Source organism: Arachis stenosperma, chromosome 10 (assembly GCF_014773155.1).
Source record: "Arachis stenosperma cultivar V10309 chromosome 10, arast.V10309.gnm1.PFL2, whole genome shotgun sequence".
Taxonomy (NCBI): Eukaryota; Viridiplantae; Streptophyta; class Magnoliopsida; order Fabales; family Fabaceae; genus Arachis; species Arachis stenosperma.
Genome location: NC_080386.1, coordinates 126,670,298 through 126,695,206, shown reverse-complemented (window position 1 = coordinate 126,695,206; position 24,909 = coordinate 126,670,298). Strand labels below are relative to the sequence as shown.

Below are 24,909 nucleotides of genomic sequence, written 5' to 3'. Positions count from 1 at the left end.
CCAATAAATTAAACGGGTTGACTTGTTAATTTTTTTATTTTACTTTTTAAAAAATATTTTAATAAAAATATTATTTTTAAGTAAAAAATCTTAAATAAATAATATTTTTTTATTTAATAGGTCAAATTAAAAAGAAATTATGGTAAAAAGTACAATTTTTCTTAAAAAATATAAATGGATCGTCCATTTAGTCCTTTTAATTTATAATTGTTTTTAGGTTAATTAAACTCAACTTGTTTAATCCAAATTCAAAATAGATTTAATTTTAAAGACAAAATCTACCAATTTAAATGAATAAACAAATTTATCCGGCAAATTTAGCCCGTTCCATTTACCACGCTCTTCCTTTTTTTTTTTTCTTCTCATTTTTTAAGACAAAAGGCCAAAAATAAATCGATAGCCAGTTAACTACATAACATGAACATCTACATGTACATGGTAAGAAAGATGAACTAAAATTAACCAATAATATTACCATATAATGCTGCCCACGCATTCCTTTTTAGTTTTTATTGACTTGCCCATATTCATAGGAAAATACCTAAATATAACTAACAAAACCATGTCCCTACTTCCTAATCTCAAGGTCAAACACAAACACTTCATTTCTTTCTCTCTCTCTCCCTCTCTCCCCATAATCATTCCTTGGGGGAAAAACTCAAAAAAGAACTAATAAAAAAATTAAAATTAAGTTAAAAAATTAAAAAGAGAAAATAAACGAAACAAAACCCCGTAGAAGAAAAGTTCCGAACAAATCCAGAAGAAGAAGAAGAAGAAGAGAAAGAGAAATTCCTGTTTCGGCTGAATAAGGCGGAGACCCCAAATGCGGTCTTTTAGAAGGCCACAGACGAATACCATTGAAACAAAAGAGAAGAAGAAGAAGAAAGTAAGAGAAGAGGAAGAAGAAGAAAGAAGAAAGGGGATTATAGGGAAGAATAGTGTGGATGTGGTAATGGGAATTGGAAAGGAATGGGAGAGTGCGAGAAAAGGAGGTGAAATTAGGGTTTCTGTTGTTGTTGTGGCGGTGAGTGTTGATGTTAGGGTGGTGTGCATCTGCATAGACGAGAATGCACCTTCGCTTCTCGCCTAGCATGAGAAGCATCACAATATCGAGTAACAATGGATTTATTGACTTGATGAAGATCAAGGTCGCAGCTTGCCACATTTCATATCGTACCCTCTTCCACACCATTCTCATCCTCGCATTTCTCTTGCCCTTTGTCTTCATCCTCACCGCTCTTGTCACCCTTGAAGGTGTCAACAAATGCTCCTCATTCGGTAATTCTTTTATCCATTTTCTATTTGCTGTTTATTATTCCGCTTCGGAGATTTGATTATTGTGGATTCTATTTTGTTGAATTTTACGCTATCATGCAATCAGATTCATAAATTTAGATGACTTTTTGACTAGTGGATTTGATGTAACAATATATAATTGGACTATTTTTTCCCTAGTGTTTGATATCTTTAGGGAGTTTTTTTCATCATTTCTTTATTTTGAATCCTTTTATTTGGCGCTAGAATCTTTTGCCTGTAGTCAACTTTTTATTATTTGATATATTTTGATTTGAATATTGCTTGGTCCGGTCTACATACCTTCTGGGCTAGGCTCAAATTGGTGAGGATGGGGCGAAATGACCTTAGCTTAGAACATACCATTTGATAGATTTTGTCATTTTGATTTAATGTTGTTCGGTTTGATCGAATGGGGGAACGGTCGAATGGTCTCTATGTGATCTCAAAATCACGGTCCAAGCTGTAGAGTCAGCCATTTATGCATTTGTCAGATTAGGTTGAATATATTGCAACCAAAGACTCTTCCTCAAATCCTATATTAATGCAGGATATTTGTGCACTGAACCGCCCTTTTGTTGTATTGTTTGTTCGGATCCAAATGCCATCCAGACTCATCTCTGTGTTAGATGAGGGGAGGAATGACCTTTGCCGGAAACCCACTTCTAGAGAGAAAGTAGGATTAAGCAGAAAGGGGATGGATAAAAAAGATTTAGACCTTAAAAGATTCTAGTGATGATGATGCTTTTCTAATATGTGTTGGCAAAATTTGTACCTATTCTGATAATTCTTTTACATGATAAATTAATGCATGCTAAGTTTTTTCCTTAAATTAGTGAAGCATTTTATATAATCACGAGTAGATAAAATATAGATAAATATTTATAGTGCCTTAGCACCATAGTTTAGCAAAGCTAGGTTTTGTTCTACTATTACAGGTTAACTAATAGAAATTTCAAGATACATATATTTCTTTTTGTTAACTTAAAATGTTATCTTATTTATTTGTAATTTTCGTTTGATTTTCATATGTTTTTGTGTACCTTTTGCCTATATTTAATCCTTGATTTTTTTTTGCTTGTTTTGTACTCTAGATTGTCTTGGTAGGCGTTTAGGACCAAAGTTTCTTGGTAGGGTTGATGATTCAACGGTAATTTTTTTACTTTTTGATTTATTTCATAAGTTTTTCTATTACAATACAATTTTTATTGAAGTTTTGGTTAAATAACTATTTTCTAAAACCTATCTGTGGTGATGGTAATGCTATGGCAGAGACTAGTTAGAGATTTTTACAAGATTCTTAAAGAAGTGAAAACTGGGGAAATTCCAGCTGATCTAAAGCTGCCAGATTCGTTTGATCAGCTGGTTTCTGATATGAAGAATAACAACTATGACACGAAAACATTTGCGCTCGTGCTAACGAGAATGGTAAGTTGCCTAGTGCGTTTGCTTTATGTATTAAATATCTTAGTATTGGTCAATCGGTTTTGAGAGGAGAAAGTAGCTGTTGAAATTTAAATATTTAAATGCTTCTAATTATATAATAGGTGTGTGTGTGTGTGTGTGTTTTTTTTTTTTTCTTTTTAAGGGGGAAACAAACTCAAAAACTCATTTAATCTATGCACTTGGCTTAGAAAGTGGAGAATGAGATAATTGATGTACTATTCATGAACTCTGGCTAAGAAAATTTGTAGAATAAAGACTTAGGAGTTGTACTAATTCTGCTTATGACATCTCCAAATTTTCTTCTGTTTAAGTACTTAGTTTGAACCTACAAAGATACAATAATGACTATTTTTAAAAATCATGTGGAATTTACTACTAAGCTAGGTATTATGTTTTATTTGTACTATAATAAGCTTTGTTACATTGTGTAACTCACTTTTATCATTTTATAATATGCGAAGTTTGAAAGCAATTTTTTAAAAATAATACTGGCTCTAGATTTTTGACAAAAAAAAAGATTTTTTATCAAAAGAGTTTATTTATATGCATTGCAGGATTTACAAGAATCATTAAATTATTTAGTCTTTCTTTTGTTCTTTTCCTTATTCTCACATTACATGAGGAATAATTGTGACAACCCTTTGCCTCCTACGGCTTTTAGACCCACAGGAATAGGCTACTTAACAAGAATAGCTATTGCGGCACAAATTCACACCCATGAGTCCTTTTTAATTGTTTAAAGATTATTTTTATTTCAATTGAATACAATTACATCTTTTCATGTCTCTTAAGAAATAAATAGAAAATGAGAAAATACTTTGTCATCATGACTGTTATCATCTTTGTTTCAGTTTACAATGCTTCATGGATTCCTCTTAGAAATTTGAGCCATTGTTTTATCATGTGTAGCATTGTTATTACGTAAGACTAAATTTATGTGTATTTAAGTGTTTAGTTTTGTCAATATTATGCCAAATCTTGTCATATTGTTCCGCAATAGATGCTATTGTTCCTATGTTAAAAGGTGGTGACAAAAGATAATCATATTGACCTTTGTTACAATGTATTGTTCTTTGGACAGATGGAAAAATTTGAGAGAGAAATTAAGGAATCTAAATTTGCAGAGCTAATGAATAAGCACTTTGCAGCAAGTTCTATTCCTAAAGGGATTCATTGTCTAACTTTGCGTTTGACTGATGAATATTCGTCAAATGCCCATGCACGCAGACAGTTGCCCCCTCCAGAGTTACTTCCTCTGCTGACTGACAACAATTACCACCATTTTATTCTCTCAACTGATAATATATTGGCTGCCTCAGTAGTTGTTACCTCTACTGTGCAGTCATCTCAAAATCCTGAGATGATAGTCTTCCATGTCATCACTGATAGAAAAACTTATGCGGGTATGCATTCATGGTTTGCGCTAAATTCTGTCTTCCCTGCTATAGTTGAAGTCAAAGGTATTCACCAGTTTGACTGGTTGACTAGAGAAAATGTTCCAGTACTTGAAGCGGTAGAACATCAAAATGGGATCAGGAATTACTATCATGGAAACTATGTTCTAGGAGCTAACCTTGATGATATCAATCTACGAAACTTTGCTTCAATATTACAAGCTAGAAGTCCAAAGTACATATCATTACTCAACCATATCCGTATATACATTCCCGAGGTAAGTTAAATTTAACACCTCTCTAACCTTGCACTCATGCACTCTCCCTCCCTCCCTACTTCTCTCCTCTGTGTGTGAGTGTAAATGTTATATAAGAACAATGCATTTTGTTAGGTTTGGCAAAGAAATTAATGCTCTTGAATATTTATTTTTGAATGGAATATTTGTGACTGACTTCACCTATTGGAATTTTGGTCACTTATTTGCAAAATTTATATTTGCAAGAGTTGGTTATGAGCACTACTACTATATTCAAATTTTGATTAGTCATAGTGACTAAAGTGAACTCAAAGATTGTAAAGTGAAGGATAAGTATTGTGTTGAACTATTTGAGTGAGATGTTTGTACTATGTTTCCTAAATTGGTTTGTACATTTTGGTTGCGATTAATTTATATATCATAATGGAAGAAGACAAACTATAACATAAATGTAGAGTTGCTCAATTGCAACATTTGGGGTATCTGCATTGGTTTCATTATCACCAATCCATCATCTGTCAATTTTTATGTGAACCATTTTAACATTCCTAAAAATAAGAATTTCTTGCTCTAATTTGTGCTTATTGACTTGGTGGTATTTTTAATATGTCGCAGCTTTTCCCAAATCTTGACAAGGTGGTCTTTTTGGATGATGATGTTGTAGTTCAGCGAGACTTGTCTCCCCTTTGGGATATTGACCTAAATGGTAAAGTTAATGGAGCTGTTGAAACTTGTAGAGGGGAAGATGAGTGGGTAATGTCTAAGCATTTTAGGAACTATTTCAATTTTTCTCATCCTGTCATTTCAAAAAAATTAGACCCTGAAGAATGTGCTTGGGCTTATGGGATGAATATCTTCGATTTGCGTGCATGGAGAACAACAAATATAAGGAAGACATATCATCAATGGTTAAAAGAGGTAAAGTCCCAAATATATACACTCAGCCTAACAAAATTTTAGTTACTTTTTGTGTTAATAATTTTATGCTCTAACAAAGTTTTTGAACATTTTAAATATATGTTGTTGTATACCCAATAAATTGAGTACCTTAAAGATTTTTTAATGTCAGTTTGGCTGATTTTAGTTTTAGAACACATGGACCTTTGGCTGCATTTGATATTGTCTCTAAGATAGAGAGAATTTCTGTTTCATTTGGTTGTGGAGACAGACACAATTTCTGTCTGAGTTACAAAAAATTATGTATTTTCTGTACTTCCTGAATGTGGGGATAGCAAATATTTGTTTTCGTCTATCTGTTGCTGTTCTCTGTCTCTGGATTTCTATCTCTGAGGCAGTATCCAAATGTAGCCTATGTTCTAATGTTTTAAATTCCCTTCTTGGAGTGCAGTCAAAGTTAGAATTTGCATAAGAATTTATTATTAATGGCTTCTGCATGGCAGAATTTGCAATCAAACCTAACAATGTGGAAGCTTGGAACCCTACCACCTGCATTGATAGCATTTAAAGGTCATGTTCAACCAATTGACCCTTCTTGGCACATGCTTGGCTTGGGTTATCAGAATAAAACTGATGTCGAGAATGTTAAAAATGCTGCTGTTATTCATTACAATGGTCAATCAAAACCTTGGTTGAATATTGGCTTTGAACATCTTAGGCCTTTTTGGACCATGTATGTCAATTATTCAAATGAGTTTATTAGAAATTGTCATATATTGGAGCCATAGTCTGTCGAAGCGACGAGCCATGGTTTAAACGACAGGGCATCCTATAAAAAAGGACAAGTAAATACCATTTTCATCTTAATTTTTTATTTTATGTATTTCTTTACTTGAGATTTTTATTAAGATGAATTCGAGATGACATATAGAGAGCATTGGATGAAAGGGGAAAATGATCAAGACATTGGAGTGGTTTTGCTACCATCCTTATTTTGCAACATGATTCCCATAATGGTCTTGCCTTCAGAGTCAGATTCTTGTGACAGAGAAACAAGTCCTTTAATCACTATTATTAGTCTTTTAAGAGGCTATTATAGTAGAGATACCTTAGAGTGAATATTGGAGAATAAACCAAATTCTGAAGATTAAGGTCATGCCTATTTCATCAAATCTAGTTTGATGCCGACTCTGCTGAGAACACAAGTGGTAGGATAGCTATGTTTTTTCCCCTCCATTTATTATTTTTAGTTTGTTAATTTTATGATAGCACCAAGTTTCTTACTATACACCCATTTGATTTGATATATTGATTGTAAAATCTAGGAGTAGTTCATGAGATTACTTTGTCACAGCTCCATTGAATTGGGGGAACTGTCTATAGGAAATATGTTATTCTTTGTGTACGATTACCAAATATTGGAAATGTGCATATAATTCTTTTTAATTTTTATCCTCTTCTCCATCCTTAAAATTCATGCATTATAGTAATAATAATTCTGTTTTAAATTTTGGACCTTGTTATTCACAACATTAATATTGCAATATGTATAAAAAGGAATTCAAAAAGGTTAAAAAGCCTTAAAAAAAAAAGAATGCGAATACTATAGTAAGAAAATACTACTTAAATATTATTATAACTAACTTTTTGGCGGGTTTGACGAGTTAGTCTGGTAAATTCAACCCGTTTTATCACTCCTAAGCATATGTATAATCTCATATAAATAAAAAAATATGTTAAATAAGTTAAATATATTCAATAATTTTTTTTAAAAAAGTATATTTCAAACATAAATATAAATAAATAAATAAATATCTTTTATGCATCATAGGGATATATAGACTACTTGTGAAATAAAAATAAGGAATTCACAGTGTTAAGGATAAAAAGCTACTCATACATTTATAATAATTTCCCCCCTTTACACCTTGAGAAATTTTCAGAATTTTTTTTATGGAAAAATTCGCGGCTTGTTTGGTTTATATTTACATTTTTTTGTTTTTTATTCTTTTTTTTTAATTTTGTTAAAAGAAAATAGAAATAAGAGATAAAATATTGTATTTCTGTTTAAGTGGTGGTGGCGGTTTTCAAAAGAGAAGTGTCCATTATGGAATTAGTGGATCAATTACATAAAACTTTAAGGCCTATTAAGAGTTGTTTGGAAGTTTGACAAGGAAGGCATATTTTCAACTAATTATTTTGTGCAAGTGATGCAGTCAGAATTCATCCTGGAGAAAATAACCAGCTACAGTTTTACCAGAACTATTTGGAAATGTTTGGTTTTGCCACGAGTGGAGTTGTTTATTTGGTTTACTTTGATAGGGAGAGTGAATACCAAAGAAAGACTGCATAGACTGGGAATTATTAGACATGGTAATAACATATGCATTTTGTGTAAAAAGGATGTTGAATATATTCTTCACTTATTTCTAGGCTGTGAGTTTACTTGGCAGATGTGGTGTCAATGGCTATTTGAATTTGGGAGATTATGGTCTATACCGGGCTCACTAAAGAAACATTTTGAGAACTGGACAGGTGTTGCTAACAGGAAGAGAAAGCATAACAAGTAGCTCATATGCTTTTTCTCGGTTATTTGGAACGTTTGGTTAGAGAGAAACCGGCGGATGTTTAATAACATGCAAGGTGGCGCCGTAATCAGCTATAGAGAATGGAGTTGTTTAGATCCCTTCTGTTGTTGATGACAATGCTGGAGATGACACTAGGGACAATTTTCTGTTCATTATTTTACATGTTCTTTTTGTTTGTTAGTTTTATTTATCTCGCTTTATTGTATTGTGTTGAGCTCCTTTATTAAAACATATATATATATATATATTTTTTTTTTTTTCACAAAATCCTAAAGATAAAAAAATTGAAAATGAAAGTAGAATCCAAACAAATATCCATTCCTTAATTTGAATAAATTACTTTCATTTATCATTTCCTTTCATATCCAAAGTAGGCCCATTTGTGTGAACCGGGTGAAGATGGCGCATTGCGCACCCGGCTTATCCAACAACGTGTTCACGTATTTCATGACTTTCCTATTATACACCACAAAGACGAGCATTCCATATTTCCATCACATTAACAACTTCACCGGAGATATTTTCCGGTAACCTTCGGCCATGGCCTCAACGACGTCGTTTTCGAGGCTCCAAATTCCAATTCCTCGTCGCACAATATCAAACGACGCGCCTCTTGCGCGGGTTCAACAACTCTCCCTCTCCTTTCCCGCGAAATCCACTTCCCTGAGAACCTTGAATTCTGTTCCTACGAAGAAAAGAGAGGCTTTAGCAAATAGGTTTTCGCGAATTGGAAGGAACCCTAAAGGGTTCTCAATTCGCTGCACATCTTCAAGCGGAAAGGTAGCATTACTATCGGTGACATTCATCATTATCGTTGTTATTACTTCAATTGATTATTTTAACGTCTTTAGTTGCTGCTAACTTTCGAAATTCGTTTATCCTGTTCATAGTAGCAATTTAATATGAGTGTTTTTTTTTTTAAGTTTCATTTCTGTTTTTATCAATGATTTAAAAACTGAACCACAGATTGGATTGAGCAAGCTTCCTGTTCCTGGTTTTTACTACCACTGATTGAATTGGAATATATCTGAACCAGAAACATGACACTTTCATAGTTCAAAAGGTTCAACTGTTTAGTATGGAAATTCAAAAACTTTGGTTTTGACTTTTGAGTTTGGACTAAATTATTTCTTAGTATTGAAATCGGACAGCCTGCGAGCTTGAATGAACCGAATTTAAGCTGGCATGAGACCGTTTTTTGTTGTGTGTTAGTGGGCTGGCATGGCTTGGCTCGACTCATTTCCAGTTGTAGTTGCTAAAGAAATTTGTTTTGGAACTTGGTCAACTATGTTACTTACTTACTTGATACTTGTTTGTGATTTGGATAATTTGTTGCTTGTGAGGCTAATTGGATCTGGTTGGAGCTTCAGAGGCAAAGTGATTTATATTGGGCTTTGATGCATGGCAGATTACACAACAGGAGTTCACAGAAATGGCATGGCAAGCGATTGTCTCAGCGCCAGAAGTGGCTAAGGAGAACAAGCATCAAATTGTGGAGACAGAGCACCTGATGAAAGCTTTGTTAGAACAAAAGAATGGGCTTGCTCGTCGGATCTTTTCCAAGGTCGGGGTAGATAACACTCGACTTTTGGAGGCTACTGATAAGCACATTCAGCGGCAACCTAAGGTGATTGACCAACTTAAGTAACTTTTATTCCTTTAGCGTGTGTTTGTGAATCTTAAAATTTGGAGGGGAAGCAAAGAATGGAAGGGGTTTTGAAGGGTAAAATATCGTTCTCAGTCTCTCTCTCTCTCGCTTCAGATCACTTCCTTTTCCTCCCTTCCCCTGTGAAATAAAACTAATAAACATAAATATCTTTGATGGTTATTGTCTTCAACCTTCCATAGTAGTTATGAATTTGGATAATTTGGCATGTTTATGTTAGATGTCAAAATATACACGTGTTATGGAGCAAATGAACACCAATTGAATCGTTTCAGATTCTTTTAAAATTTGGCAACGTTATACTTTTTATCTGATTTGAGTATATTATTCCCTAAGCCTGTAGGCCCAGAGCCTCATTAATTGTAACTTGTCTGATCATGTTAGGTTCTAGGGGAATCAGTTGGTTCAATGCTGGGGCGTGATTTGGAGGCATTGATTCAGAGAGCCAGGGACATCAAGAAAGACTATGGTGATTCATTTGTGTCAGTTGAACACTTGGTTCTTGGTTTTGCCCAAGATAGACGATTTGGGAAGATATTATTTAGGGATTTTCAAATATCAGAACAAGGTCTAAAATCTGCCATAGAGTCTATAAGAGGGCGCCAATCAGTTATCGACCAAGGTCATTCACTATCCTTGTTTTTGCAATTATAATGTATAATTTTTTGTTTAAAATCAAATTTAGATTTAGTTCATTATCTATAAATGTGTATGTTATCTTACTTTTTTTCCACCTTGTTTTGTTTCGGGGTAGGCAACATTGAGTTGCTAATTGTCTATTATTGAAAATTTAGTATCTTTAGATGTTACTGTGAACCAGTGGACTCTAGTTCTGACTGAAATACTCCATGGAGTGTTTGGAGCTGTACATTGAATTTTTCATTTTCCACATCTTATAATGCATAAGTCTGAACTTAAAATTAAATTGTCACAGATCCTGAAGGAAAGTATGAAGCCTTGGAAAAATATGGCAAAGATTTGACAGCAATGGCTAAAGCAGGAAAACTTGATCCAGTCATAGGAAGAGATGACGAAATACGCAGGTGCATTCAGATTCTCTCCAGGAGAACCAAAAACAACCCTGTGCTGATTGGTGAGCCTGGTGTTGGGAAAACAGCAATTTCTGAAGGGTAAGTGACTAAGTGCTTAGTCTTCCTCATAGCTTTTGCTTGTGTTTGTATTATTGTTAACATATTTCTTTATTAAATTCAACATGCTGCTACCATTTTTCCTTACCTGGATTTCATCTGTAACCACTTCATACATACAATATTGGTACCTCATTGTAGGTGTGGAAAAAAAAAGTTGAATGATTTATAAACTGGAGATGTCATTTTTTCCTCCTCTAATATTTAAGACATAAATAATAATTTATATAACCATTACAATACTATTTAGAAAGAGGACCTATTCAAAAGTAAGAAGACTAGAATGGAAGAAATAGTATGATCAACTGTCTAGTTACTCTTAGTACATGGATTCACATCAAAGTCGTGGTTTCATTGCAGTTACTTTGATTCCAAGCATTGTGGTGACTGCAATGTGTGTTGCAGTTGATGCAGAGCCATGAAATATTTATTCTAAAAAGCATATTATGATGTATTGTCCATGGCAATTTTTCTTGTGAAATCAATCCACAATTGTTGGGTGTTGGCACAACTGCAATGTTGTATCCACAACAGCTGATGCAGTTTGTCGTTTGAAACTGTGCTCGGTTGGTATGGACATCAATGCCATTGGAATATTTTTTTGAGCCACACATGCCGGTTTTTCTCATTATATGAGCAGGTCCAATACTTGGTTATAACTTACGTGGATGTTTTTTTTTATAGTTTTCATTAATATGCTCTTCATGTTGATCGGACTTTGCTTTTGTAATAGACTCGCTCAAAGAATTGTTCAAGGAGATGTTCCACAAGCTTTGATGAACAGAAAGGTATGTGATTTATCCTGATAATTAAGTTATTCTAGCATTTGTGATCAAGCTGAAAATGGAATAAAAGGGCAAGAATATTACAAAAAAAATGTTCACAGAAGCAAGTTTTAAGCAACAAACACTGTTGCAATGGTAATCAGGCATTCACTAGTCAATACCCATATCCATACTCCAGTAAATGTGTAGGCTCTCATGAAATCTGAAAAATATCAGCACAATCCATACCAAATGCAGATTTGAGGTGTACAAGTGAGTCTCAGCACCCAGTGCATGCAAACCATGGTGGCACTGTCATCCCACCAGAACCTAATTATACACCTTGTTCTCCTTCAGTGCATCCACCTCAATCACTTGAGCTGCAAATTAGAGTTTCCTTGTAGGCCTCCTGCTATCCATGTTAGCCACTTCTGTGTTGAACTTCTTGTACCTCAAGTTTCTCCTTCCCTGTATTTGGTCCGTTTGAGAGTGCATGTTTAGTTTAATTTCCTGAGATGAATGCTGAAGAAGGAGAAGTGCATGTGAATTTTATCTTAGACAGAGGAGCACAGACTTAAAAGTCAGCATAAACCTAGATCTTATGGACATCTTTTTGTAATGTATTAAAGAGGGCCTCTCTAATCGGTGAAAAGTGGTGGGTGTCCACTAACAGCCATTGCTGGCTTGGCTCCGATAAGGCAATTCTGAAAGGCGTTGGTAGTTGGGCACTGGATCCCTTCATACCTAGAGATGTGTGATGCTGGGTCGAGGTTTGGTGAACTCGATGCTCCTCTAGTTAAAGTATCGGGCCCCTTTTGGTTTTGTGCCTAGGTTACTCCTTCATAATACCCCAGAAGGGAATTTCAATCTAAATCAGTCAATATTCACTTTATGCTATTATCTCGTTTCTCACTATTTTGATCTCTATTATATATACACTGCACTTCTAGTTTTTATTCTTTTCTTTTGCTTTACAAGTTTGTAATAATATTTATGTTATTTTTTCTGTTCTTTTGGTACTGCGTAAGCTGGCCAGGATTTGTGAAATACTGAAATAGATATGATGCGCTTGTTTCTTTTCAGCTTATTTCTCTGATATGGGTGCACTTATTGCTGGAGCAAAGTATCGAGGAGAATTTGAGGATAGACTGAAAGCTGTTCTCAAAGAAGTAACCGAATCTGATGGTCAGACTATCCTTTTCATTGATGAGATCCATACAGTAGTTGGGGCAGGTAGCAGGCTTCAAAACTTTCCACTTTTAGATATCTGATTCTTTGGTGTTGTAAAAGCTGTCTGAAGGGTCTGCACAATTCACGCTTATTTCATGTACATCTGTTTTGCTTATTCTGTGCACATAATTGGTCTCTATACAAAAGCCCTTCAGATCCATGGATATTTGGATGATCAAAGATGATACATTTAAATTCATGTATTTTCCTAAAATGTTACATCAGTGTGTTGTTGATGCCTCCAAATGTGTATTTAAAATTAAAGATGTGAATGTTGAACTTGATTACAATTTCTAATTTTCCTGTATGTTAGGTGCTACAAATGGTGCAATGGATGCTGGTAATCTCTTGAAGCCCATGCTGGGTCGGGGGGAGCTGAGATGTATTGGTGCAACAACTCTAGATGAGTATCGGAAGTATATTGAGAAGGACCCTGCACTAGAGCGCCGTTTCCAACAGGTTTATGTTGACCAACCTTCAGTTGAAGATACTGTTTCAATTCTACGGGGACTGCGGGAAAGATATGAGCTGCATCATGGAGTACGCATCTCTGACAGTGCACTTGTTGAAGCTGCAATCCTTTCAGATCGTTACATAAGTGGGAGATTTTTGCCTGACAAAGGTATTAATTACAGGTGACAAACACTTGGTTGATGAATATTTGATGCAATGAGAAATTTTCTCAAGCATTTATGCTTTCTTGTAACAACAAATATTATATCTGTGGTAATTGGTATCTTGACCCCTTACAAGTTTCATAGTATGAGTTTTTGTTCTCGATCAAAGATCAGGACATTTTTTGACTGATTTGAAGTGTAGTATAAAAACATGTGAATTCAGTGTAGGTTATGGTTATAGATTTTTGTTAGAATAGAATTTGTCTGCTTTTCAACACCTTGGAAATGCAAGTGCCAGGAGAATAGTATATCATGTTTAAAGAATAAATGATATAAGTTATTGCATCTATTCCGTAAAATCTTTAAAGCACTTCCCTAGTCTCCACTCTCCACTGATGTTACATACGTGTGAGCAGACATCAAATTATACTTCATTTCAAAAGACTGCTTTCGAATGGTCAATATATTGCTTTAGGTTCTCCTCTCTTATTTTGTGTTTGGCCAGATTCTTTCTAAAAGCATAAATGACTACATTTCTGTATTGGTCTAGAATCATTTATTGTCGTGAATTGCTAGAAATCACTTATTGTTAGAAATCAATAATGTTACAAATGCCTGTATAGTTATCGCTACTTGTTGGCAGGTAGTGGTTGATCGTTGTAGAGTATATCGCGAGTAGTTGATGTATGAATTATAAGTAGTTGAGGTATCATGATAGCATTACTTTCATTAAGATAATCAAAGCTCTTAAATTCTCTCTTCATTCTAACATGCTATTTATACAACTAGGATAAGTTTGGGAAATAATTATAGCAACTACTTACAATTGATCCAGAAAGCACTAACAATAATACTCTGCAACTGCCTGCCATTACCTGCCAAGAACTAGCTATATGTTAATAGACATTATTAATGCTCTTCAAATATTATTGTTTTTCTAACACTTCTGAAATTGCAGCTATTGATCTGGTTGATGAAGCAGCTGCAAAACTAAAAATGGAAATTACTTCTAAACCTACTGCACTTGATGAGATTAACCGGTCAGTGTTAAAACTAGAGATGGAGAGACTGTCTCTTATGAATGATACAGACAAGGCTTCTAAAGATAGGTTGAATCGGCTTGAGGCAGAGCTTTCTCTCTTAAAAGAGAAACAGGACGAACTGACTCAGCAATGGGAGCATGAGAAGTCTGTAATGACTCGACTTCAGTCAATCAAAGAAGAGGTGTGTTATTAAATTTTTATATTTTTTTTGCCTAAGGTGCGTTTAGATTTTCAATTAAATAAGTGAGGAAGGAATTTTAAACGAACAGCAGACCGTATTTGAATGTCCAAAAAATATTAAGATCACTTCTGTATTTATGCATGCAGATAGACAGGGTAAATCTTGAGATCCAGCAGGCTGAGCGTGAATATGATCTTAATCGTGCGGCTGAATTGAAGTATGGTAGTCTGAACTCCTTGCAAAAGCAACTTGAAAGTGCAGAGAAGGAGTTACATGAATACATGAGCTCAGGCAAGTCCATGCTCAGAGAGGAAGTTACAGGCAATGATATTGCTGAAATTGTAAGCAAGTGGACTGGAATCCCTGTTTCAAAACTTCAACAATCAGAGAGAGACAAGTTGTTGCAGCTAGAAGAAGAGCTCCATAAGCGTGTTGTAGGTCAAGATCCTGCAGTTAAGGCGGTAGCTGAGGCTATCCAACGTTCAAGAGCAGGTCTTTCAGATCCTCATCGCCCTATTGCTAGCTTCATGTTTATGGGACCCACTGGTGTTGGTAAGACGGAGCTGGCTAAGGCCCTCGCTTCCTTTTTGTTCAATACAGAAGAAGCACTTGTACGAATTGATATGAGTGAGTACATGGAAAAGCATACGGTCTCAAGATTAATCGGAGCTCCGCCTGGATACGTTGGGTATGAAGAGGGAGGCCAACTTACAGAGACAGTTCGCCGCAGACCGTACGCTGTTGTTTTGTTTGACGAGATTGAGAAGGCTCATTCAGATGTTTTCAATGTATTTCTCCAAATTTTGGATGATGGAAGAGTGACTGATTCGCAGGGTCGCACAGTAAGTTTTACCAACACTGTCATCATCATGACATCAAATGTTGGATCACAGTACATTCTCAACACAGATGATGACACTGTACCGAAAGAGTTAGCATATGAAACCATAAAGCAGCGGGTAATGGACGCTGCAAGGTCCATCTTTCGGCCTGAGTTCATGAATAGAGTTGATGAGTATATCGTCTTCCAGCCTCTAAACCGTGACCAAATTAGCAGCATTGTCAGGTTACAGGTAGTTTTCCCTCCCATCCTCCCTCTTAATTAAGAATGCTATTAAGAAATATGGTTCAAGTGGTTTGAGTTTATCAATTTTGGATGGATGACAACTGCATTTTAATAAGCTAGTCTGGAATATAATTTCTGATCTGCATATCTGTTATCTTGAGCATGATTATTGTGAGGATCTTTTCCTGTAATTTAATGTCCAAAGCTCACTTTGTAACTTCATTACACAGTTGGAGCGCGTGCAGAAGAGAATCGCAGATCGCAAGATGAGAATCAAAGTCACAGATGCTGCAATCCAACTTCTCGGAAGTTTGGGGTATGATCCGAACTATGGTGCTAGGCCGGTCAAGAGAGTGATTCAACAAAATGTGGAAAATGAACTTGCCAAGGGTATACTTAGAGGAGAATTTAAGGATGAGGACACAATTTTGGTAGACACTGAAGTCACAGCGTTTGCTAATGGTCAACTTCCTCAACAAAAGCTAGCGTTTAGAAGGCTTGATGCTAATTCAGAATCCTCCATTAGAGGCAGCATTGAAGGCTTTCCACAGATTCTGTGAATGCCTCGAACTGCTCCTTACTATTCCACTATATTCTAGGTTTCACCCAAATTTTGAGCATTCATAGTTCATACGTTCCTTATACCAATTGAACTTTTGTGTATACTGTATAGATTCCATGTACCTTAAAGTTCTTCATTTCTAATCCATTTCCATTTTGATCGATAAAGTTTGAAGACAAACGACTTATCTTTTAAACCTGGGAAACAATTTGTGATGCCATTTCAGCAAATTTACCTGAGCCAAACAAAAATAAGTCGGATTAATGTCCCGAAAAGAACAATTAATAAATCATCATCATCATCATCGTCATCATTTTACTCTTCAACTACCAACTTTAACAGTGAAAAGTTTGGATCTTGCTGTAATATGTAATATGTGTTTTGTAGTTTTGCTGTATAAAAACAATATATAAAGTATGTATAGAGTTGGGTCCAGACATGCATGGTGCTTGCTGATCGAGACTTCGAGTTTTACCATACGATGCGAAACAACAATATGAATTACGGTATTTATACATGCATGCATGGTGAATTTGTTTAAGATAATTACTGTTCACATAAAAATAATAATTAACATGTGAATATGTATTATATTAAACAGTTTAATAAAATAAATTAAATTATTTAATAATTTGTTACCATTATTTGTATATAATTTTTTTTATGCGAATAAATACTTTTGTGTAATTGTAATAGAAACTAAATATCTCTTTCTCTTATACTTATGTTTTATGTAGCAAAATAATCAATATTTTTAAACACTAAATATATATAATTTTTTAATGCGAATAATTACAAAGTAAGATTCAAACCTCAAACACTTATTTAAGTGGATGAGTGAGTTGACCACTTGACCTCAAACACTAATGTTTAGTATTTATATAATAATAATTTTTATAATATACGTTAAATATGCTTAAGCCACGTGCAATAATTTTACAAGAGAAGTTTGTGGTGCTAGAGATTTTATTGTTCTTAAAGTTTTAATAATTAATTTTGATATATAATATATTATTTCACATGTCTGATGCATGAAATGCGATATATGAAAGGGGAAAAAAATGTAATGTAATAGAGAAGAAAACCCATGGCGAAAAGAAAGGAACGAAGGTGCAGCACGTGGTCGACTGCTCGTTGCTTTTCAATCCATCACTGCCACCAAGCACGGCGCCTCATCATTTATAAATAAGAATAAAGTTACAAATAAAACTCGTAAAAAAATATTAATAAAAATTTTTAAAATGATAAATGCGAATACATTATTTTTAAATTAATCACTATAATTAAAATAAAAGATGTTAATTTAAACTAATTTATCTACGTTTATTATCTTAATGGATTTTATTAATATTTTTTTAAAGTTAATCTACTCAAAATATAAATCTGTAAATAATAATTGCAGCAGAGTAAGAGTCGGTTCCTGCATCGTCTTTTGTTTCTGCTACTTCTGTGAGTTGTGTCGTTACTCAATTCACGTGCTTATCTCTTTCGCTGCTTCTGCGCAATACAGGTTCTCTTCTCTCTTTCTCTTCGACTTCAAGCTATTCATTTTCTGTTTAAACATGTATGAATTTTGTTTCATTATTTCGAGCACGTTAATTTGGCAAAATTGGTGTGTTCCTCATTGTTCTAAATTTGTATGTTGACTTTATTATAGCATCAGGAGTTTAGAATTAACTTATGCTTCTTATATAATCTATCATTTGAAAGAACAGATTAAGGTCAATGATTGATGAAGTAGATTTATGGTGTTGGACTTGGACAAGTTCAAAATTCAGATGCTTAGTGTTCTTATGTTGCTGTTCTTTGGTGCTTAATGCTGAGTGGTTGTTTGCATTGTGCTTCCTCTTTTGTTTGGGATTCTTCTTACTTCGGCATGCATTAGTATTACGATGGAACCAAAACTGGAAAATTTTCTGTGATCCTTGGCTATGTGCTGATGCCAAATATTTCGATTCATTTTCAGGTCTGCAGTTGTGTTATCACGTGTCAAGAGCTGAAACTTCTGGTGTCAAATCCGAATTTAAATTATGATTCTTTCTGCTCTTTTGACTTCCGTTGCCATTAATCTTGGCCTCTGTCTTTTATTTTTCACCCTATACTCTATATTGCGAAAGCAGCCTGGTAATGTCACTGTCTATGCACCACGCTTAGTTGCTGAAGGAAAAGTTAAAGAGGGTGGTCAATTTAACTTGGAGCGGTTGCTACCTACTGCTGGATGGGTGAGAAAGGCATGGGAGCCTTCGGAGGAAGAATTTTTGTCAAACGCAGGCCTAGATGCTTTTGTCTTCATGCGCATATTTATCTTTAGGTGAGGTGAAATGTTTGGTTGACTAAAAGTTTGGAGATTTGAAGATGCTTTAAATCATATATCTACTCATTTTAATGGATATTGTAAATATCAATAGCTGATTTCTGCAATACAAGACAACTTCATATACTACACTACTAAAGGTTGTATTCTGTTTTAACGTGTATATACTCAATTATATTCATTCATTTTCCTTTTGACTGACATTAAGTATTTTCTATATCAAATTCTGAGTGGATATTCACATTTTCAATGTGACATATTTATATGTAACCACCATGGCTCAGCATTCATTAACCTTTGTGTCCATATTGCTGTAAACTATTATTGGTTTCTCTAGTTTGAGTATCCTTGCATTGGGAGGGCTCTTTTATTTGGTTCAGCTGACCCTTTTCCCTTCTTATGCCATTGTACAGTTTAAAAGTATTTACATTCGGAGGAATAATTGGAATGTGCGTTCTTCTCCCAATTAATTACTTGGGGACTCAGCTTAAAGATGACTCAGATTTTCAGCACAAGTCTTTGGACTCGTTCAGTATATCTAATGTTAACAACGGTTCAAACAGGTGAATATTATGTATCAATAACTCAGATATTATCTATTCATGATGAAGAACTATATAACAATGATATATTGATGTCTAGGATATATATCGATATTAAATCTGAAGACACACATTTTACTTAATAAATCCACCTTCAGGTCAGGTGACTTCTATTAAGTTCTACAAAATCATTTGTTTGAATGACACCAAATTTGTGAATATTCTCCTAGAGTTGGCATCTTTCTTCTCTTTGCAGTTTATGTTTCTGAAATAAACAACACTGTTGCCTTAATTTGAAATTCATTGCCTCCTCTGACATGGCAATGTGGCTAGGAATGTTCCGACTAGATTAAGAAGGCCAAAGTTTTAATTTTCATGCATTTGTATTTTGATGTCCTGGTTTCTAAAACGGCATTTGTTATATAAGTCTATCATGACACTTATGATATAATTTTATTTATTTATTTATTTTCTGTTGTGGCTACATAGCATGTTCAAATGAAAGGAGTGTTACATGAGCATTATTGAGATTTTTAATTATCTTTTATTGTAACATTGAAATTCTGATACCTAGATTGGCTTTTATCAAGGTTATGGATCCATTTCAGTGCTGCATATGTTTTCACTGGAGTTGTTTGCTATCTTCTTTATTATGTAAGTTTTATTATACTTTTATTTGTAAACACAGACAAATTCTCCTATTATTTTGTAAAGAGAATGATTGTCTTCTGTGTTTAATTTAATGCCATATGCAGGAGTATGCTTACATTTCATCAAAAAGAATTGCTTGTTTTTATTCATCCAAACCTCAGCCTCATCAGTATACCTTGTTAGTCCGTGGTGTTCCGATTCCACCTGGAAGCACATGTAGTGAGACTGTTGAGCGCTTTTTCCAGGAGTATCACCCTTCTACGTATCTTTCACATTCTGTGATCCGTCGAAGCAGTAGACTTCAAAATCTTACTGTGAGCATATTTTTTTCCCTCTGGAGCTCCCTCCCTTGACTTGATCTTGTCCCTGAATTTTGGTTGCATTGGACATTGCTACCTTGTTAGTTTATTTATTAATGAAAGAGTATCTCTCCAGAATTCCTACATGTTAAATATGGAACATCAATTAAATAATCACTTTATCACTTCTTCCCTATTAACCAATAATTTGTTGAAATTATGGTGTTTTAGGCAAGATAACAGTACACAACTCGCGTCTGTTTCCTGCAAAGATCAGGGCCTATTTTCATGCATTCTCTATATAATACTTGAGGGAAAGCTTTGCATATCTTGTCTGTTTTTCTTTCTTTCATGAGTGTTAAACATTTTGGATATCTAGATTGTGTTTGGTAATTGAGAGATACCAAAATGTGTTTGGAGCTGGTACAAGTATACAATATTGTGTGTCATAAGATACAAAAGTGGAAACATAACTACAGAAGGAAGACAAAACTTATACCAAACACAGCCTTATAGTTTCACCAACCATATAATTTTTTCTTCTAGTCTTCTAGTATTACCTATATATCTTACTATTAAAGTTTATTCTTTGAAGGCTGATGCAGATAAAATGTACAAAAAGCTAACCCGTTTGAAATCAAAAAGCGATGCTCCTCAAAGTCAAAGGCGCGATGGTCTTTTTGGACTTTTCGGGCGTAAAGTTGATCTTTTGGATCACTATGAAAGGAGATTGGGAGACCTGGAAGATAATGTCAGAATGGAACAATCATCAGTGGCAGCCAAGGTAACTCTCATGTCTAAGCATAAATAACAACCTTCACTACTCAAGTGATAACAAAATAACTTATTTTTCATCAAAAGCTTGTTTAATATCTAATTGGTTTACATGCTGCCTGATAATAAACTACGTTAATTAGATTATTACTTCATTAAATCATAATTTAAACCAAATTGACTGTCACTGCATATTTAACACGGATTATGTTTGGTTTTACTCAGTATTACCAACTTGATTAATAATGGCAAGATGTGGCAGGCAACAAAATTCAGTTTTCATATATCAATTCTATTTCAGATGAGACAGGAAATGGGAAATATGGGAAATGAGATCGCATTAGGAGCTCTCAAATACTGAAAAATAATAAGACGAGTGTTGGACCAAAATTGACCGTATTTTAGACTTCTATCATCAAAAAATAAAAATCATTAGCAAATTTTATAGTAATTTATTTCTTTCTTTCTTAACAAAGCCTTTTTCCACTGAATGGGGTTGGCTATATGGATCCAAGACATCATTGCGTCGCATCTATGGATTGGGATGCAACTAAGTTTTATGTTGACTATCATAGGTCTATTATAACCCTCTTCGTTTTTCCGGGATTGGGACTGCGATATTAAAGTCACATGATTAAAATGCACGTTTTAAAGTAACAGCCTAACAGGATTAGATGTACAAGGAGGGTTTTTTTATACTTTTCATGAGAAAATATGGAGAGAAAGAATTGAACATTTGATTTGTACGAGGTAATTCACCATTTACTAAAATGAAGCATAGATTTCATTTGCTAGATAGAAGATCCTAATGTAATATTTATTTCTTGAAGCAAAAAATAATCATAAAAAATTTCACGTACTAGCTCATGATTATGTTCAGTTTGGCTTGCACAGCACTTGTCTCCTCCTTTATAATATGTTGTCTATTAGATTATTCATATCAATAGTTATTTTGATGGAGGATATTCTTTCCTACAATCAGTATATTTCTTAGTAATTAGGTTGAGTAATGACAATAATGATGTCTAATACATTGACTTGTGCTATCAACAAACTTGAAGGAAGTTCCAGCTGCCTTTGTCTCATTTAAGACAAGATTTGGTGCTGCCATAGCTCTACACATTCAAGAAGGTGTCAATCCCACAGAATGGGTTACTGAGCAAGCTCCCGAGCCTCGTGATGTTTATTGGCCTTTCTTCACTGTTTCCTTCATTCGAAGATGGATAAGCAAGCTGGTAGTTTTTGTTGCATGTGCTACTCTTACAGTTTTATTTTTAATCCCAGTGGCAATTGTACAAGGACTGACACATCTTGATCAGTTGGAAACCTGGTTCCCTTTTCTTACAGGCATACTGAGACTGTAAGTAGGAATTCCTACCTGTTGACCTTCATCTTCATGAGAGCATGCATCAGAGTTAGATAATAATATAACTACCTTTGCATGCAGACTTCCATTCTCTACGTCCATTGAAATATATATTTGACTTTTAGATTTTTAGTTGTATAAAGCATCTGCTTTTAAATGTACACATTTTTGTTGGTCGTGGCACATATTTTTCACATTAATTACCATTTTAATTTTATGCACAAACATATTTTCATCTTTCATCTGGTAAGCTATGAAGGGTTTTTTGTTAATTACGAAAATTAATCATATCTTAGACCTTACTTGCATCAGTGCTTGTATCGCAGGCTGTTGGCAATCTCCCATTAGCTGAATTCATTCTGGCTAAGAGCTGCTTTCTTTGAATAGTCATAAGCGGGATGGGTTACACCTTAGATTCAGTATTCGGAATAATATATCCGGAGTTTTAGTTTGAAGGCCCTCATACAGCATATTAAGAAGAATCATATATCACCATCACACAATGTATATTAGGCAATGTGCGTGAGCGCACGCAAGTGTGTCTATGATACAGTTTTCTGGGGAATACATTATCCCTTTTTTTCCCCATTGAACTGTTGACTTGTTGAGTTTGTGATTGCAAGTTGAGAGTATACTTCATTGCTTTATTATTTGCACTAAAGTTTTCTTACCATGAATTTGCAACATGTGTTTGCAGGTCTGTTGTGAGCCAAGTTGTAACAGGATACCTTCCCAGTTTGATTCTTCAATTGTTTCTGTCCTTTGTTCCACCTATTATGATTCTGCTTTCATCCATGCAAGGATACATATCACTGAGTCAGATTCAAAAGAGTGCATGTACTAAAGTATTATTGTTTACCATATGGAACATTTTCTTTGCAAATGTACTATCAGGGTCAGCTCTTTATCGAGTGAACGTCTTTCTTGAGCCCAAAGAGATTCCCAGAGTACTAGCTGAAGCTGTACCAGCACAGGTGATAATCATTATTGAATGTCATATTATATGAAGTTTCACAAAATTTCTCCAGTATTTTATAACATAGATTGATGGTGCGTTTGTTTATCATACAAGAAGTATGAAGTAAATTCTCAGTCAAAAATCAGTTATCTTTAAAGAGGCGGAAACAACCGCACCGAGTTATCAATTTTTTTTGTTTCTCAACTTAATTTTGTTTTGTTATAAATGCCTGTTACCAAAATCCAATCTTCAAAGATGAAATTTCATATACTTTCCCTTGTTGCAGGCATCGTTTTTCATAGCATATGTTGTCACAACTGGGTGGACCACTATAGCGTCGGAACTCTTTCAATTGACTACACTTCTATACAATTTTATTAGTAGAACTTTTAGTAGCAACAGTGATGATGATTTTGAGCCCCCATCAATTCCTTACCACAGTGAAATTCCCAGGATTCGCCTCTTTGGTCTTCTTGGTGTAACATACTTCATCCTTGCTCCACTAATACTGCCATTTCTCTTGGTCTACTTTTGTTTGGGATACATCATTTTCCGCAATCAGGTTTGATATTGTTATTGCTTTTCCCATATATTATATGCATTTGCATTTCTTTTTGTTTTTGACACAGGTATAGTTGCTGTTATCTTTTTTTCTTTTCATGAATGAAATTCTAACATTGCCTTGAACATCTTTTGGTGACAGTTCCTAAAAGTTTATGTGCCCAAGTATGAGACTGGAGGACAATTTTGGCCAACAGTGCACAACTCCACAATTTTTTCATTGATATTGATGCATGTAATAGCCATTGGGATTTTTGGCCTGAAAACGCTTCCTCTGGCATCTGCATTGACTATTCCTCTTCCAATTCTCACACTTCTATTCAACGAGTATTGCCAGAATCGGTTCTTCCCTATGTTTAAGGACTATCCTGCTGAGTGTTTGATCAAGAAGGACAGAGCAGACCAAAATGACCATAACATGTCGGAATTCTATGATACAATGGCCAATGCATATAATGATCCAGCCCTGATGCCAATCAGATACTCCGATAGGCCCAATAGCAACCGCGATCCGCTCCTTCATAATTCTCAAGTTTAAGTTTGCGGCACTATTTGTGTGGCATCTGTTGCAACTGTATAGCTGTAGCCGTTACTACCGTTGTATAGAGTTTGGTTTTGAGATTTGTGAATGCCTGTATATAGCAATGTATCATCAATTCATGATTCTGATTTGAGTTTGATTTGGTGGTCCTTGGTGAGAGGCATGTGTTGTGTTTTAGTGTAAATTTCCAGGGTTTAGAATTTATGCTTGTAATGAGTGTGGAAAGATTTTGATATGAGTAATAACTGCCCTTGCTTGTAAAAGAAAGATGACGAACAATAAAATTCGTGGGTGGAAGCTTTCGATGCTGGTATTTACCAACCAAATGGTCCCAAGTTTCAACTAGTGAGTTAGTAGTAGTAGCATACCATCTGTCTGTCACAGTTTAATTTTGATTGATATCGTAAAATATTTTTTATATATTTGTTTAATTATATGTGTTCTTTAAATGATTATTTATGTAGTAAATATATTTGATGCATGTGTAGAATTCTTTTATACTAATGATGTATGGAGATTAAATTTTACTAAATATAATTTTAGAACTTAAGGCATGTTTACCACACCATTAGATATAATTTTAGAACTTGAGGAATGTTTACCACATCATAATAAGTGATATGATATAACGAAACTGTCGGAAAAAACTCAACAAATGTTTAAACAAGAATTTGTCTAATAGCGGAAGTACTAAAAATAATTTTCCTACAACTTGTGTAATTAAATAGGCAATACAAAAAATATTCCAAGC

General features: G+C 34.5%; 3 protein-coding genes across 4 annotated transcripts; all 3 read left to right on the top strand.

Annotated features, from left to right (window-relative positions):
• Nucleotides 1-598: 598 nt before the first annotated feature.
• On the top strand, nt 599-6,720 carry LOC130954804 (probable galacturonosyltransferase 13). Of its 2 annotated transcripts, XR_009076423.1 has the most exons (7): nt 599-1,278; nt 2,388-2,443; nt 2,566-2,721; nt 3,821-4,411; nt 5,006-5,308; nt 5,791-6,132; nt 6,219-6,720. XR_009076423.1 is itself a non-coding variant. In XM_057881571.1 (6 exons), exons 1-6 carry the CDS (start codon nt 1,068-1,070, stop codon nt 6,073-6,075), a joined length of 1,602 nt encoding a protein of 533 aa, XP_057737554.1. In that variant the 5' UTR covers nt 599-1,067; the 3' UTR covers nt 6,076-6,720. The 2 variants fall into 2 exon arrangements, 1 of the variants encoding a protein (XP_057737554.1); XM_057881571.1 differs by having other exon boundaries at nt 5,791-6,720.
• A 1,587-nt stretch (nt 6,721-8,307) lies between these two features.
• Nucleotides 8,308-16,299, top strand: LOC130955161 (chaperone protein ClpB3, chloroplastic-like). The gene is given in 10 exon segments (XM_057881966.1): nt 8,308-8,655; nt 9,284-9,502; nt 9,926-10,163; nt 10,476-10,671; nt 11,423-11,502; nt 12,537-12,686; nt 12,997-13,305; nt 14,259-14,524; nt 14,671-15,597; nt 15,821-16,299. Coding segments are annotated over 10 exon segments (2,955 nt in total). The 5' UTR covers nt 8,308-8,415; the 3' UTR covers nt 16,151-16,299.
• Nucleotides 16,300-17,544: 1,245 nt separating this feature from the next.
• Nucleotides 17,545-24,546, top strand: LOC130958207 (CSC1-like protein HYP1). Its single transcript, XM_057885182.1, has 10 exons — nt 17,545-17,662; nt 18,119-18,463; nt 18,880-19,029; nt 19,599-19,662; nt 19,764-19,973; nt 20,554-20,742; nt 21,794-22,092; nt 22,796-23,072; nt 23,343-23,618; nt 23,760-24,546. The coding sequence occupies exons 2-10, from the start codon at nt 18,183-18,185 to the stop codon at nt 24,153-24,155; spliced, it is 2,142 nt and encodes a 713-aa protein (XP_057741165.1). The 5' UTR covers nt 17,545-17,662; nt 18,119-18,182; the 3' UTR covers nt 24,156-24,546.
• The last annotated feature ends 363 nt before the right edge of the window (nt 24,547-24,909 follow it).

Bases quoted from the DNA above. Each gene is read 5' to 3' on its own strand.
- LOC130954804 (XM_057881571.1), top strand. From the start codon at position 1,068: ATGCACCTTCGCTTCTCGCCTAGCATGAGAAGCATCACAATATCGAGT. The intron at 4,412-5,005 runs GTAAGTTAAATT...AATATGTCGCAG, and splicing joins TCCGTATATACATTCCCGAG to CTTTTCCCAAATCTTGACAA. The intron at 5,309-5,790 runs GTAAAGTCCCAA...TCTGCATGGCAG, and splicing joins ATCATCAATGGTTAAAAGAG to AATTTGCAATCAAACCTAAC.
- LOC130958207 (XM_057885182.1), top strand. From the start codon at position 18,183: ATGATTCTTTCTGCTCTTTTGACTTCCGTTGCCATTAATCTTGGCCTC. The intron at 19,663-19,763 runs GTAAGTTTTATT...TGCCATATGCAG, and splicing joins TTTGCTATCTTCTTTATTAT to GAGTATGCTTACATTTCATC. The intron at 22,093-22,795 runs GTAAGTAGGAAT...ATGTGTTTGCAG, and splicing joins CTTACAGGCATACTGAGACT to GTCTGTTGTGAGCCAAGTTG.